Source organism: Sciurus vulgaris, assembly GCF_902686455.1.
Source record: "Sciurus vulgaris genome assembly, chromosome: 4".
NCBI lineage: Eukaryota > Metazoa > Chordata > Mammalia > Rodentia > Sciuridae > Sciurus > Sciurus vulgaris.
In genome coordinates, this window is record NC_136464.1 from 67054719 (window position 1) to 67069294 (window position 14576).

General features: G+C 37.5%; 1 protein-coding gene across 1 annotated transcript in view; it reads left to right on the plus strand.

Annotated features, from left to right (window-relative positions):
• CCDC6 (coiled-coil domain containing 6) overlaps positions 1-14576 on the plus strand; it is a 116844-nt gene that overhangs the window by 47425 nt on the left and 54843 nt on the right. The window contains exon 2 of the mRNA XM_079138157.1: positions 5928-6077. Coding sequence (XP_078994283.1) covers positions 5928-6077 — 150 coding nt within the window. The remainder of the gene's footprint in view (positions 1-5927; positions 6078-14576) is intronic.

A 14576-nucleotide genomic window follows, 5' to 3' on the forward strand; every position in this document is an offset into this window, starting at 1 on the left:
TGTCTCTAGAAACTTGATGTCTTCGAGGTTTTCTGTTTTGTTGGAATATAGATTTTCAAAATAGTTTCTAATTATGTTTTGTATTTCACTCATGTCTGTAGTGATATTTCCTTGTTCATTCCGAATTTTAGTGATTTGAGTTTTCTCTTTCTCTTTGTTAGTGTGGCTAAGGGTTTATCAATTTTGTTTATTTTTTCAAAGAACCAACTATTTTGTTAATTTTTTCGATTGTTTCTTTTGTTTCAATTTCGTTGATTTCAGCTCTGATTTTAACTATTTCCTGTCTTCTACTACTTTTGGTGTTGGTCTGCTCTTCTTTTTCTAGGGCTTTGAGCTGTAGTGTTAAGTCGTTTATTTGTTGATTTTTTTTTTCTTCTTTTGTTGAATGGGCTCCATGAAATAAATCTTTCTCTAAGTACTGCTTTCATAGTGTCCCAGAGATTTTGATATGATGTGTCTTTGTTCTCGTTCACTTCTAAGAATTTATTTCCCTCCTGATGTCTTCTGTTATCCATTCATCATATAATAGCATATTGTTTAATCTCCAGGTATTGGAGAAGTTTGTTTTTTATTCTGTCATTTATTTCTAACTTCAATCCATTATGATCTGATAGAATACAAGGTAGTATCTCTATCTTCTTGTATTTGCTAACAGTAGCTTTGTGGCATAATATATGGTCTATTTTAGGGAAGGATCCATGTGCTGTTGAGAAGAAAGTGTATTCGTTCTTTGTTGGATGGTATATTCTATATATGTCCGTTAAGTCTGAAGTGTTGATTGTGTTATTGATATCTATGGTTTCTTTGTTCAATTTTTGTTTCGAAGATCTATCCAGTGGTGATAGAGGTGTGTTAAAATCGCCTAGTATTATTGTGTTGTGGTCTAGTTGATTTCTGTCATTGAGAAAGATTTGTTTGATGTCCATGGATGAGCTAATGTTCAGGGCATAGATATTTATGATTGTTATGTTTTGCTGATTTATGCTTCTTAAGCAGTATGTAATGTCCTTCTTTATCCCTTCTGACTAGTTTTGGCTTGAAGTCCACATTATCTGAAATGAGGATGGATACTCCAGCTTTTTTGCTGTGTCTGTGCGTATGGTATGTTTTGTCCCATCCTTTTACCTTTAGTCTGTGGGTATCTCTTTCTATGAGATGAGTCTGTTGCAGGCAGCATATTGCTGGATTTTTCTTTTTAATCCAATCTGCCAGTCTGTCTTTTGATTGATGAGTTCAGGCCATTAACCTTTAGGGTTATTATTGTGATATGATTTGTATTCCCAGTCATTTGACTCATTTTTGTTTTTTGAAATGATTTGGTTTCTCCTTTATTTGGCTATTCCTTTAAGCTAGTTCCTCCCATTTCTGATTTGCATCATTGTTTTTCATCTCTTCCTCATGGAATATTTTGCTGAGAATGTTCTGTAATGCCGGCTTTCTTTTTGTAAATTCTTTTAGCTTTTGTTTATCGTGGAAGGATTTTATTTCATCGTCAAATCTGACAGTAAGTTTTGCTGGGTATAAGATTCTTGGTTGGCATCCATTTTCTTCCAGGGCTTGGTGAATGTTCCAGGCCCTTCTAGCTTTTAGGGTCTGGATTGAAAAATCTGCTGATATTCGTATTGGTTTCCCCCTGAATATAATTTGATTCTTTCCTCTCGCAGCCTTTAAAATTCTGTCTTCATTTTGTATGTTAGGTATTTTCATTATAATGTGCCTTGGTGTAGGTCTGTTGTAATTGTGTATATTTGGAGTCCTATAAACCTCTTGTACTTGGTTTCCCATTTCATTCTTCAGCTTTGGGAAATTTTCTGATATTATTTCATTGAATAGATTGTTCATTCCTTTGGTTTGTTTCTCTAAGCCTTCCTCAATCCCAATAATTCTTAAATTTGGCCTTTTCATGATTTCCCATAATTCTTGTAGATTCTTTTCATGGTTTCTTACCATCTTCTCTGTTTGGCCAATTTTGTTTTCAAGATTAAATATTTTGTCTTCAATGTCTGAGGTTCTGTCCTCCAGGTGTTCTATCCTATTGGTTATGCTTTCTATGGAGTTTTTAACTTGGTTTATTGTTTCCTTCATTTCAAGGATTTCTGTTTGTTTTTTATCAGTATCTCTAACTCTTTATTGAAATGATCTTTTGCTTCCTGTATTTGCTCTTTTAACTGTTGATTGGTGCGATCATTTATTGCCTGCATTTGCTCTTTAATCTCTTTTTTCAATGCCTGCATTTGCTCTTTCGTCTCCTTGTTTGCTTCCCCAATTATTTTAATTATGAACATTCTGAACTCCCTTTCTGACATTTCTTCTGCTGTGCTGTCATTGGGTTTTATTGATACAGTATCTAGGTTTGTTTTGGGCATTTTCTTCCCTTGTTTTCTCATATTGGTCAGATGTCAGTGGGACTCTGAGATATTTCAGATTTCCTCTATTGACTTATATTGTCCCTGTAGATTTCTAGTATATCACCTCCCTACCTTCAGTAGCCTGAATTCTTGGAGGGACTTGATAATGCAGTGCTTCTGAAGAAAGCTGCCCCTAGCCCGCTACTGGGTCCAGGACTGGGGGCTGGTTCTTCGTGGAAATCCTCTCACTGGGTGGGCCTTCTAGAAGCTGTCTATAGACAGGGCCTGCCCCCGCTTGAGGGAGCCAGGGCTGCTGGGGGAAAGCCTCTTGCTGTCCTGTCTTGGTCCCAGAAGCCGCCTGTGGGCTGGGGCGCTGCTTGTTCCAGGGCTTGGGGTTGGCTCTGTGTGGAAAAGCTCTCAGAGGGTGGGCCTGCTCCTAGAAGCTGCCGCTGGAGGGAGCCGGGTTGCTTGGGGAATTCTCTCGCTGCCCTGCCCTGATCCCAGAAGTCCCCTGTGGGGGCCCGCCACTGGGTCCAGGGCTTGGGGTTGGCTCTGTGTGGAAAAATTCTCACTGGGCAGGCCTGCCCTGAGAACCTGGCTGTGGATCGTGTCTGCTGCTGGAGGGAGCAGGGCTGCTTGGGGAAGTCTCTTGTTGCCCTGCCCAACTCCGAGAAGCCCACTGCCTGGGCCTGCCGCCTGGGTCGAGCTTCACCCGGTGGGAGAGACTCACCTCCCGGCTCCATGTTGGTCCGAGTTTCTCAATACCTCCCCTTCTTGAATCCTGAGTTCTGGAGCGACGGGAGATGCAGTCACCCTCTAGTTCGCCATCTTGGATCTCCTCTAGTTTATCTAGTTATTTCTTTATTTAGATATTGGGGATTGCAACCAGGATGCTTAACTTCACACTGAGCCACATCCCCAGCCCTTTTTATTTTTTATTTTGAGACAGGGTCTCGCTAAGTTGCTTAGGACCTCACTAAGTTGCTGAGACTGACCTTGAACTTTGTGATCCTCCTGCCTCAGCCTCCTGAGCTCCTGGGACTATAGGTGTAAGCTATCATGTTCTGAGTTCTAGTGTATCTAAAGGTTTATGTAAACTATTAACATCTAATTCCAGAAAATTTCTTTACCTCTAAAAGAAACCCTGTATCCTGAGCACTCACTCTTTATTCCTTTGGCAACTTATTTTCTGTCTTAACATTCATTTTTATATTACACTGAAACCTATTGTCTTTATAACTTAGTGGTTGTATCACATGGGAAGAGAGAGGTTCACAAGTAAAACTCAGGTTTATTTTTGATATCACAGGAGTAAACTAAGCTTACTTTCTGCTTGTTACTTCCAAGACCCCATGTAAATGGGAAGATGGTCTGCTGAGCCTCAGGCTGGCCCTCCTTATTGCTAATTATTAGCTTTAACTATGGTCTAAACCATTAAGTGTGCAATAGTGTGCAAATAGTTGAGTCTGACGTGGTAATGAAATTAATCTATGGCAAACCCCCTTTTGAATCCTAAGTCCAGAATCACCAGTGAAAGCATTATGGTTCCTGTCACCCTTTTTCTTTAACTTTCAGAAGAATCAGAATTCAAATCATATAGGGCTATTTTAGTCACAACCAGCAAAACAGGTAGCTCGGAGATATTGTGGTCTTGGATACATATGTCAGATAGGCCTTAAGTAAATACCTTGGAACCCTGCCCATTGCATGATGGGCATTGAGAAGGAGTAGGGATTGCTTTAAAGGGAGAGGGAAGCCCCCATGTTCAGCAGTTTTCCTTGACTGTAGGGAAAGGGTGAGGCAGGGAAAAACTCCAGTGAAACAGAGGCGTGTAAGGGAGCTACAGTGAACCTAAAGACTGCCCAGTGTGTGCCCTTGGCTTGCCATAGGAATGTATTAGCTGGTGGTTCTTTGTTGCTCAATTCTCCTGGACTATCCCAGAATGGCTTCCTTAGTAACTTGAGTGCTGGACTATATCCCAACGTTTTCAGCTTTAGAGTAACTGTTTTTCAGTCTAAGTACTGTGCGTGACTCTCTTATTTGTTTGGCAAGAATCTTCAGGGACTCTGATATTCTTCCTCTAGAGCTGCTGGGATGTGGAACCCAGGGTGTGTGATGCCACAGTAAACTTTCGGTGTTAGGGTACAAATGTTGGAAGCTGGCAAACGGGTACCAAATTTAAGCAGTAAGAGCTGGGAGTGGTTTCTGGACCTTTGTATGCTAAAAGGTGGTAATTGATGTGGGTCTCCTTTTTTCCTGTCCTCTGGCCCTCTTAAAATAAGTGAAGGTGCCAGAGATTTGGAATTTATGTGGCTCTCCCTCCCTTGACTGGCAGATAAAACAGTACTGCATTATTTGGTACAGATGCCTAAAAATGTTAGTTTAAAAAGTGCTTTTAATACAGTCGAGTTCATTTCTTTCTGAAAAGATGACTTTCCTTCAAGGATGGTTAGGTTTGCTAGATGCAGTGGCATATGCCTATAATCCCAGCAATTCAGGAGGCAGAGACAGAATCATAGTTTGAGTCCAGTCTCAGCAATTTAGCAAGACTATCTCAAAAAAAGTGGGGGGGAAGGCAGCGAGTGCCCTTGGTTCCAATTCCCAGAACCTCTCCCCCCCACATAAGACAATGATTAACTTTTAAGCATTTGGGAGGATCTGTAGAAGAATATTGTCACCTCCATTGAATTAAGCCTATCTTTTCTTCTGTTTTTATGTGTTTTAATTCGGAAATACCTGTTCTTGCCATCACCCCAATATTTCCCAGTAGGGAAGAAAATTCCTCTCATCTGCCCCTACCTTTTGCAATGAGATTCTCACTATTTTTTTTTTTTAGCTGTTTCGTTTATTGCCTTCTAGTTATTATATCCATAAACATGTTACTGTTTCCACATGAATCTATTGCTTTTTTAATGGTATGCCCACACTTTCAGTAGCATCTTAAAAGAGGTGATATTAAGTGATTTGAACTTCTCTGCTCAAGTTAAAAACAAAACAAAACAAAAAACTGTTGCCTAGATATTTTAATTACGAGCCTTTGAGAAGTAATGACATGGAGAGTTGTTAGTAATGCATGCACATATTGGAACTCTCTGCTACAGAAGGAACTTTCTGTATTCTGGTTATTGATTTGTGAATGCTTCATAAAAACTGCAGTACACGCATGCCTGTAATCCTAGTGACTGGGGAGGCTAATGCAAAAGGTTCACAAGTTTGGGACCAGCTTCAGCAATTTAGTGAGACCGTCTCAAAAATAATGCAGCTCACCACCTAACTCCGGGGTTTAATCCCCAGTACCAAAAAACAAACAACTCCCCCAAACTGCAGTACAGTCTTCGCTACTTTGATATGTCACTTTAAGAAGAAGGACCATGTGTGGAACAGAGAGTCCCTTTTGGGTAATAGTAATATTTGCTCTGTTTTGTGCTTGTGGGGGTGTGTTGGTCACAGTTATAAATAGAACTCTAATTAAAATAGGCACCCTCTCTGGAAATAAGAACTATATTATAATTAGTAAATTTCCTGTTTCCTTAACATGTGTTTTTGTTTTGTTCTCTTTTATTTATTTTTTTTAAACAGCAAGCCAGGGCTGAACAGGAAGAAGAATTCATCAGTAACACTTTGTTCAAGAAAATTCAGGCTTTGCAGAAGGAGAAAGAAACTCTTGCTGTAAATTACGAGAAGGAAGAAGAGTTCCTCACTAATGAGCTCTCCAGAAAATTGATGCAGGTAAATTATCTTTTCTATCCTCTCATCTTTCCTGCCTATTTTCCTCTGTAGGAAAAAAATGACTTTGATAGAGCCCTTTGCTTGCAACGTTTGCTGATGAGGTTGAAGCTGAAGTTCTTTGGAGATTAAAAATACCAGTTTAAGGATGGGAGCAGCGTGACACTTGAGACTGTGGTTCTGTAGCTCATCTGCATAGGAAACTAAGATATTTTATACCCTGAGTATTTCAAAACATTGCTGATAAATATGAGGCCTCAACACAGGTGATGTTATATGTAGCATTTTGGAAATACAGGGATTAGCATCAAATGTGAGATTTCTTTCCCCTTTTATACTTAATCTATAATGAGTATATAATTTTGATTGTCATTAGTGGTTCTCTTGCACTAAAATATGAGGATATACAGTGAAATGTCTTTCAGGGAAGAAAAGATGTCCATGATAGTTAAAATTACTATCAAGCATTCAAATGGGTGAGTAATATGTTACTGAACAGATACCAGACTAGTATTAAAACTTTTCCGTAATCACTAATAATATAAAGACATCACACAAAACTAAAAAGGAGGGTTTGATTCACGCATTCCTCTCTCTACTTTTTAAAAAAAAATTAATTTCAAAGTTTATCAGCAAAGTACAAGTAAAATCTTTTTAGAGGAAATAGTTTAGGGGTTACTTAGTATATGACTTAAGAATACATAGGATATTAGAATTTCATTACTAACCACAGTATGTCCAAAATAAGTGATTGGGTATAAATGATGTCAGTAGGAACATTATTATCAATTTTTAGGTGCCTTTGACAGAAACATCCTTGTATTTTCTATTCTCCAGATTACTAATGAGTTCGTTAATTAGGTTGAAGTGTATATTTTAGTAAGGTTGTAATGTGAAAATATTTGAGGTTTTAAAAAAAATTAATTTCTCCTCACATAGATGATCCTGTGAGAATACTAGAAGGTTTGTTGTATAGAAACTTTAGTATTAAGACCATACAGTCATTCTGGAAACTTTCATTTTTCTTTTTTCATTTTTATTCCTAATTACTGAATAAAGATACTATTGCAGACTTGTACAGAATTTGATTTAGATGGTAGCTCTTGAAATGTGAAGGATAGAGGTACCCCTAGGCACTACCATTTAGCAGAGATTCATGGCAAAATTTTGGCAGTGAAACTTTTTTATTTATTTGCATTGTAATTTAGAGAAGAAAAGGAGGGAAAAGGTTAATTTGACTTTTGAAATATCTCACCTTTGCAATATTAGGTGCTTTATTCTGCACGGGACTACTGGAACTATAGGGATGCAGTTATGGTTTGTTTTTCATGAGTTTTAAGTGCCCTATATTTTAATACTATAAGAAACATTTTTATCCTCTAACTTAACATTGTATTTAGGGGTGTTTGATCAAAGTGCCATAGAAAAGCAACCAAAACCTAGTCAGAGGATGTGCCTTTGCTCTCTAAAGACTCATCTCCTGAGTGAGTGCTATTAGTTTATAACTGACTTCTCACTCATTTATAACCTACCTGCTTTCCAAGGACATTAGTGTCCCTTTAAATAAGAGTAAAAAAGAGTGAAAACCTAAAAGCCATGTAACATAGAAGTTAATTTTAATAATAAACTGGCTGTAAGAAGGCTTGAACTTAAAATTTAGGCTCTGAGCATCCTACAAGTGATGACGTAGCCTGAAGAATTGTAGTGATTGTTTTTCCATAATACTTGTACTTAAAAAAATTAGTTTTAGTTGGTAGGAGAAAAAAATTCATATATTAAAAATCTAGATTCACTCCCCCTAATATTTCCTTTCAAAAGAGAAGGAATAGTATATAAGATGAACAACACAATAAACTGTTTTTTATAAAATAGTACATAAGGTATAGCTCTAGACCTCACATAGCCATGTCTTATGTTTGCCCTCAGTCAGAACATTCATGTTGTTGTACAACTGTCACCACTATCTATCTCCAGGACATTTTCAGACTGTAACTCTGTACCCACTAAACGGTGATGCCTCACTCCTTTCTCCTGGATCTTAGGCATTTGGAAGGAGATGGATAGTCGGTAGCTTCAAGTTGAGGCCTGTGGCAGGTTTCTGAGCAATATCCATTCTGTGGCCTGCTACATAATCTATCACTTTCTCAGAGGCCAAGTAGCACAACATTTTTTAATAATCAAAGAACCTGCCCTCTGTTGTTGGTCAATGGGAGGGATCTTCTGGCTATAAGCAGGAAGGGGCTCTCTGGCTTTTGGTACTCATTCCCAGGCTCCCAATACATATTTCCTTAATGATTTCAACCAGTCCTTTGTTGAATAGTCAAAGTTTCAGTCACCCAGCATGGAAGTACTGCTGTCCATCTGGAAGATTTTATAGTAATTGATACCAATAGACTTTTTCAACTGTGTAATTACTTAAGTATGATTTTCTAGAATGATTGCTTCTGGGTTGGACTTTACAATGAAATGCCTGCTTAGTGAAACCATACTGTGTCACCAGTAGACAAGTGGGTGAATTGACCTGTTCACCATGAAAGTGTTTAGCATTTTTCACTAGAGGCCACTGAGACACTATTTATAGAATAGTTTGAATTTGTCCGCAAGCTCTGTTTTCTCTGACAGTAATTGGACATTGCTTTTATGTGCATTTTAAAGGGATTCTTTCATCCTGAGATAAAAAATGAGAATATTGCTGTAGAAATGTGTCCCTTCCTATCTGCTGTGGCACATCTGGTATACCTTTAAAAACTGAATCAAGTTTAAGTGTAGATGAGAGGGAATCCCTGCTCTTCAAAAGATTGAGTTTGTGTGGTAGCTTCTTCATTCCCAGGCATGCTAATCCTTACTGAAACAAACTACATATACCAAGGAGAGCATGCAACTTTGCTCCCTTGATTTTGTGACTATCCATTATGTCTCCATTTTGTGAAAACACTTGTCTGGAAAAATCTATTTCGAGCCCAGATTATGGGATTGACTTACTTGACTGGTGAGAATTTGGTCTGAAAATTCTAGTATTTTTGGCAGGTCTGGCACAAATCTGCCTCTGAGCTAAATTCTGCTCTGGAATGCATTGGAGAAAAGTTGTAGTTTAGTCATTATTTGTAATTAAAATCCATAAGAAATGTTTTATGAGCAAAACTATCAGAATTTGACATGTAATGTGTATTAGGAAAAAATATTTAAAAGGTGATTTTCTAAAACATTAGCAATGTTTTAGAAATGCTTGAGTGTTGGGTTTAGCAGTTAATTTTTTGGGGTTCATTTTCTTCTAATTTTGTAAAGTCAACATGAATTACATTTGTAACTAAGAAATATCTTGTTATTTAAAAGGGAATTTAAAAATCGTGTTGCCTGGTTATTCTTACAGTTTGAAACAATTTCTGGGCCTGGGACTTGGAGAGCTCAGAGTCCTGCTCTAATAATGCTGCTCTCATAATTCCATCTCTTTGTCATGGACAGCAGTGCACTGAAGCCCTGAAGAGTCAGGCTTATTCATGGGTGATGGAAGATTCTGGATGGCCTACATCATTAAGAACTAGTATAATCAGAATGCTTGAATGGTTACCGATTACCTTAACTCTCTGGTTTGTCTCTGTGTGATTCACTCCACTGGCTTCTCTTGGGGGAAAAAACAAACAAGTCAACCTGGTTTTTCTGGCTAACTGTTAACTAGCAATCACCAGTATTCCCTGGAAGACCTGTCATTGCTGAGATTGATAATGACTTTAGCTGTTGTAAATTTTTCTCACTTGTTTTTATATTGGCCTGATGTATCAGGCTCACTTCCTGCTCTTTGGGGAGCCTAGCCCCAGGCTCAGGGTTGTTATTTACACTTATCTCAGCAAGTAAGATTGCCAAAAGTTAACAAATATATATACTTATTAATTTGAGAAAAACATTGAGATAAGAAGAGTCCTGGGCATTAACATATAATCCAACATTGAAATTTCACACCTTAGGTCTGGGTGTGGTGGCTCATATTTGTAAATCTCTAGTTAATTGGGAGACTGAGCCAGGAAGATTGCAAATTTGAGGCCAGCTTCAACAACTTAGCAAGACCCTGTCTCATAATAAAAATTAAAAGGGACTGGGAATGTAACTGAGTGGTAAAGCATCCCTGGTTTTGATTCTCGTTAGTGCCTCCCCACCCCCAATTTTCTAGACCTTAAAAATAACAAATAGTTTAAAAAAATAAAGTGGCGTTTCTTTGATTCACATTTTAAATTGAATCTGGTTCTAAGAAAATAATATCATTATAACTGTAATGAATAATCATGAGTGAATCCTAATAGGGGGATACATTTTCATCGATGATTTGAAATACTTAAGAAAGTTGTCTGGACCTCCTGTACAGAGTCATGGCTTGTTTTATTATCAAGTTGGTCCCTGAAGTTAGAACACCTCCTAGAATTAAAGTATTTGAAATTTTCCTGGCATCAATGGAAAGATGATATAGAGAAGAAAGTTGTGGGCCAAACTGCTGCTGAAACTGCCATGACCAGAAAGATTGATAGCTGTGCAGTTCAGGAGGATATGCAGCAGCATTTTTCTTCCATCTTTTTTATGGAGGAATAAAACTGGAAGAATTTCAGCAAGTCCTCAGTTCTGCTTATTCACCTGGACAGAAGCCTTATCAGTTTATTTGCTGCTTCTCTCTCCTCCCTGGAAAAGTCGTTTCTTCTTCCAGTGCAATCTACTAGATACATTTTTTTTTTTTTTAAATCTAGAGCGCTTACACTCTCCTAACCCCAGAAAGGTTGTGTCTGGGTAGCAGGATGTGTCTGCAGGCATCAGAATTAAACCTAGATTCCTAGTTCCCTTCTTTTCAAACGCACCCCAGAATTGGAGTCTGCTTCCTGTCCCCCAATTCACTAAAACAGTAATGAATTTGCTTGTGTAGGCAGCAAAATCACATGTCAGGGCGATAAATAATGTATAAAACTACTGCCTTAATTTCAAGGGCACCAAGGCTAAGACTGCTATTGGTATCTATTCAGATGAAAACTTGGGTCTCCCTATGGGAGGGGAGAATAGCCCTTGAAATATGTTCTTCATTAAGATGGCTAGATCTGAGACCCTTTTGGCCTGTAGTGTTTTCAGAGCTCTTAAAACTGATCAGAGAAATTTACCATCACATAATAATATTTAAAACAGTGGGGGGCAGAAGTTTTTCTTCTTTTCATTCCCAGTTATCTCAATTGCAGTTTTGTCTGATCTTTGTTTCTTTCCATGGAACAAGGGGTTCACATATTGCATTCACAATAATCTGCAAGGAACCATTAGGTTGTTTTTGGCATTTTAATTGCAACTACCAGTGCCCAAAGTATATAACCAGAATTTTTTCCTGTTGAATGCTTCAGAGCTCTCAATACAACATAATTTGCGTTATGATTAGAAAACGCAATAAACTTGAAATAGTTCTTCAGTTGTAAGAAATTACTAAGTTGCTTTAAAATTCTTTTTGGTGGGGGAGTTATGTGGTATTGAACTGAGGGGTGCTTAACTGCTTGAGCCACATCCCCAGCCCTTTGTATTTTTTAATTCTGAGACAGGATCTCTCCCTAAGTTGCTTAGGGCCTCACTAAGTTGCAGAGCTTGGAATCTTCCTGCCTCATCCTCACTAGTCGCTGGGATTACAGGCACGTGCCACTACACCCAACCTGAGTTTCTTTTTTTTAAAAAAATTTATATATGCATGTATTTAGTTGTAGATGAGTACAAAACCTTTAGTTTTATGTGGTACTGAGGATCAAACCCAGGGTCTTACTCATGCTAGGTGAGTACTCTACCACTGAGCCATGGCCCCAGCCTCTGCTTCAGTTTCTTTTAAAGTGTGCATTTTGTGTGTGTGTGTGTGTGTGTGTGCGCGCGCGCGTGCACATACACCCTTGCTAACAGTATTGCAAGAATTGATGTGCTCATACAGATCCCCCAAAAATGTAAAGACAGTAATAATGGCTCAGAGGTTTTCTGTGCTTATTTCTTTGACATAAAATGAGAAAAAGCAGGTTGGAGGGAAAAACAAAGGTAGAAGGAAAATAAAAATAATTAGGTAAAACTGGGGCAAAAGGTTGCTTTATTTATCGGAGGTGGGAAGCTTTGATATTTCTGTGGGAAAGGCAAATCTCATCTGTTAATTACTTGATCCCCACTCTAGATGAACTTTAGCCATCACTAGAAACACTTCACATATTTTTAAAACTTTGTAGTTATAAGTGGCACAATATTTTGCATTTTATTAATTTGTTAATTTCCAAAGTAATTAATAATTAATAGTTAATTACCTTCTAATAATTTTTTATAATAAAGTTATGTCTTGTAACTGCTTTCATCTTTTCCTCTTTATTCATAAACTAGGTAAGCACCTAGTTAAGAAGAACTGTTTATGTTAATTTCCAAAAATGTGTCAGAATTCTTTGGGCTTTTATTCTAAGGGCATTTGCAGTTCACTCGGACTGTTGAGAAAGTGCAGCTTTTTACAGAGTAGGTTTTAAGAGGCTGACTCCAGAGCCTCTTAAAGAACTTCTTTATCTTATTTGTGGAACTCAAGTTTTTAAAACTTCCTGTTTAGGTTTTTTAAAAAGATGGTGATGCTTTTAGCAGGCCTTGTGCTTACTAAAATCCAGAAAACTCAAACTTTGCCCTGTGTGTTCTCTGAGTAGATGGGAAACCAGGTGTTAGCCGGAAGCTGCCGCAGAGAGGTGAGGGCCTGCCTCTGGACTTTGGTGTTGAGAATACTGACAAGGAACCAAACTAAAAGCAGTTTTCTGGAAGGACCTACCTATTTTTTCTTCTCACCAAAGTGATATGTAGCTTTTAATTCAGACCAGCCTCGGTGAGGATAAGTAAAAGCAAAACAGAATACTTTTAAAATTTTTATTAAAAGTTTCAGAAAAGTAATAAGATGGTAAAGACCTATTGTCCTGAGATCTGGAGGAGCCTCCAGCCTCAGGGCTGCTAACCCAGGACATTGGCAGTTCACTCAGAAGCCGCTGAGAGGTGTTTGTGGTAGTTCCATGGAATTGGGGCTACAGAAGTGAAAGATTGTGGCTGGCCAAAGTTGGGGAAAATGATCAATCAGCTCCCCACTTGAAGCTTAAATCATAAAGAGGTGTATCCTTAGTGAAAGAGTGAACTGTTTTTTATGAACTGTGTGAATCAGAGACAAAAAAACTTTGATTTTTGGATTAAGGTAGACACAGACTTAGAGTGCCTGGCAGAGTGAAACAGAATATTCTGGAACAAAATACTACCATCCTAGGTTATAAGTTTGTTCTATAGATAAATTTTGAAGCACAGTATTCAGCTCATATCAAATAGTTGAAGATTGAGATTCTATGAATGTAAGTGAACAGAATGAACTTCACAGGTACTTCAGATATCAGAATTACCAGGCCTTGACTACAACAAAGCAACTATGCTTACTATATATACTCAAAGAAATAAAAGCCAAGCTTGTGATCTCTGGCAGGAAACCAGAAAAATGTCACTTGTATTGCAGACATTGAAAAGATAAGTGAAAAACTTAAGAATAACGATGTCACAATACATTTGAAATTGAAGGGTGATATGGACAAATTTTTAGAAAAAAACACAACTTCTATAGCTACTGAGGAACAAGAAAGTAGGAGAAAATCAGTAATTATAAGCAAGCCTTTGTAGAAAATGAATTCCAGATTCAGTGGATTCATTGAGAGTTGTATCAAACATTTAAGGATAAAATAATTCCAATCTTTCATGAACTCTAAATGAAAAAAGGGAAAAGCCTCCCCAAAGTATTTTAAGGCTAACACACAACCTTAATGCTCAAATTTAAGTTAAATTTAAGTATAGTTCAAGAAAGTCAAATAATAGTACAATGTCAGTCATAAGAAAAAATCCCAAGTAAAAGTAAAATGAAGCCAGCAACATATTAAAAAGGAGGTACCATGAATGTGTTGGGTTTATACAGAGTGCACAGTTAGTTTAACAGGGGAAAATCAGTAAGTATAATTGGCTACATTCACAGAATTAAAAGAAATTAATCATGTCAATAGATGGAGAAAAAGAATTAGATGAAATTAATAATTCCTGATAAAATGCTGAAGGAAGAACAGAAGAAAACTTAAATCTGATACTGTCTGTCTACCAAAGCCTTCCCAAACATTGTGTTTAATTATCCTTTTGAAATGAATAAGTAGGATGCTTGATACATTTATTGTTGTAGATTGCTAGCCAGTGTAAAGGCAAGGAAAAAGATATAAGGATTGAAAGAAGAAACTATGATTACCATTTATACATAATTGTGTAAGTGGAAAATCTCAATCTATAGGTAAGTAATTACAACTGAGTGTTTTTTCCCCACAGAAAAAAATGTATTTCTATATACCAGCAAATGTTAAATGTGGAAATAAAAAATACTATTGAATGCCACAGAGAAATATGGAACATGGTAGAGAATATGAGGGTAATTGAAATTTTAAATTAAGTTTAGTCATAGAGGTAATACAGAAACTGTTC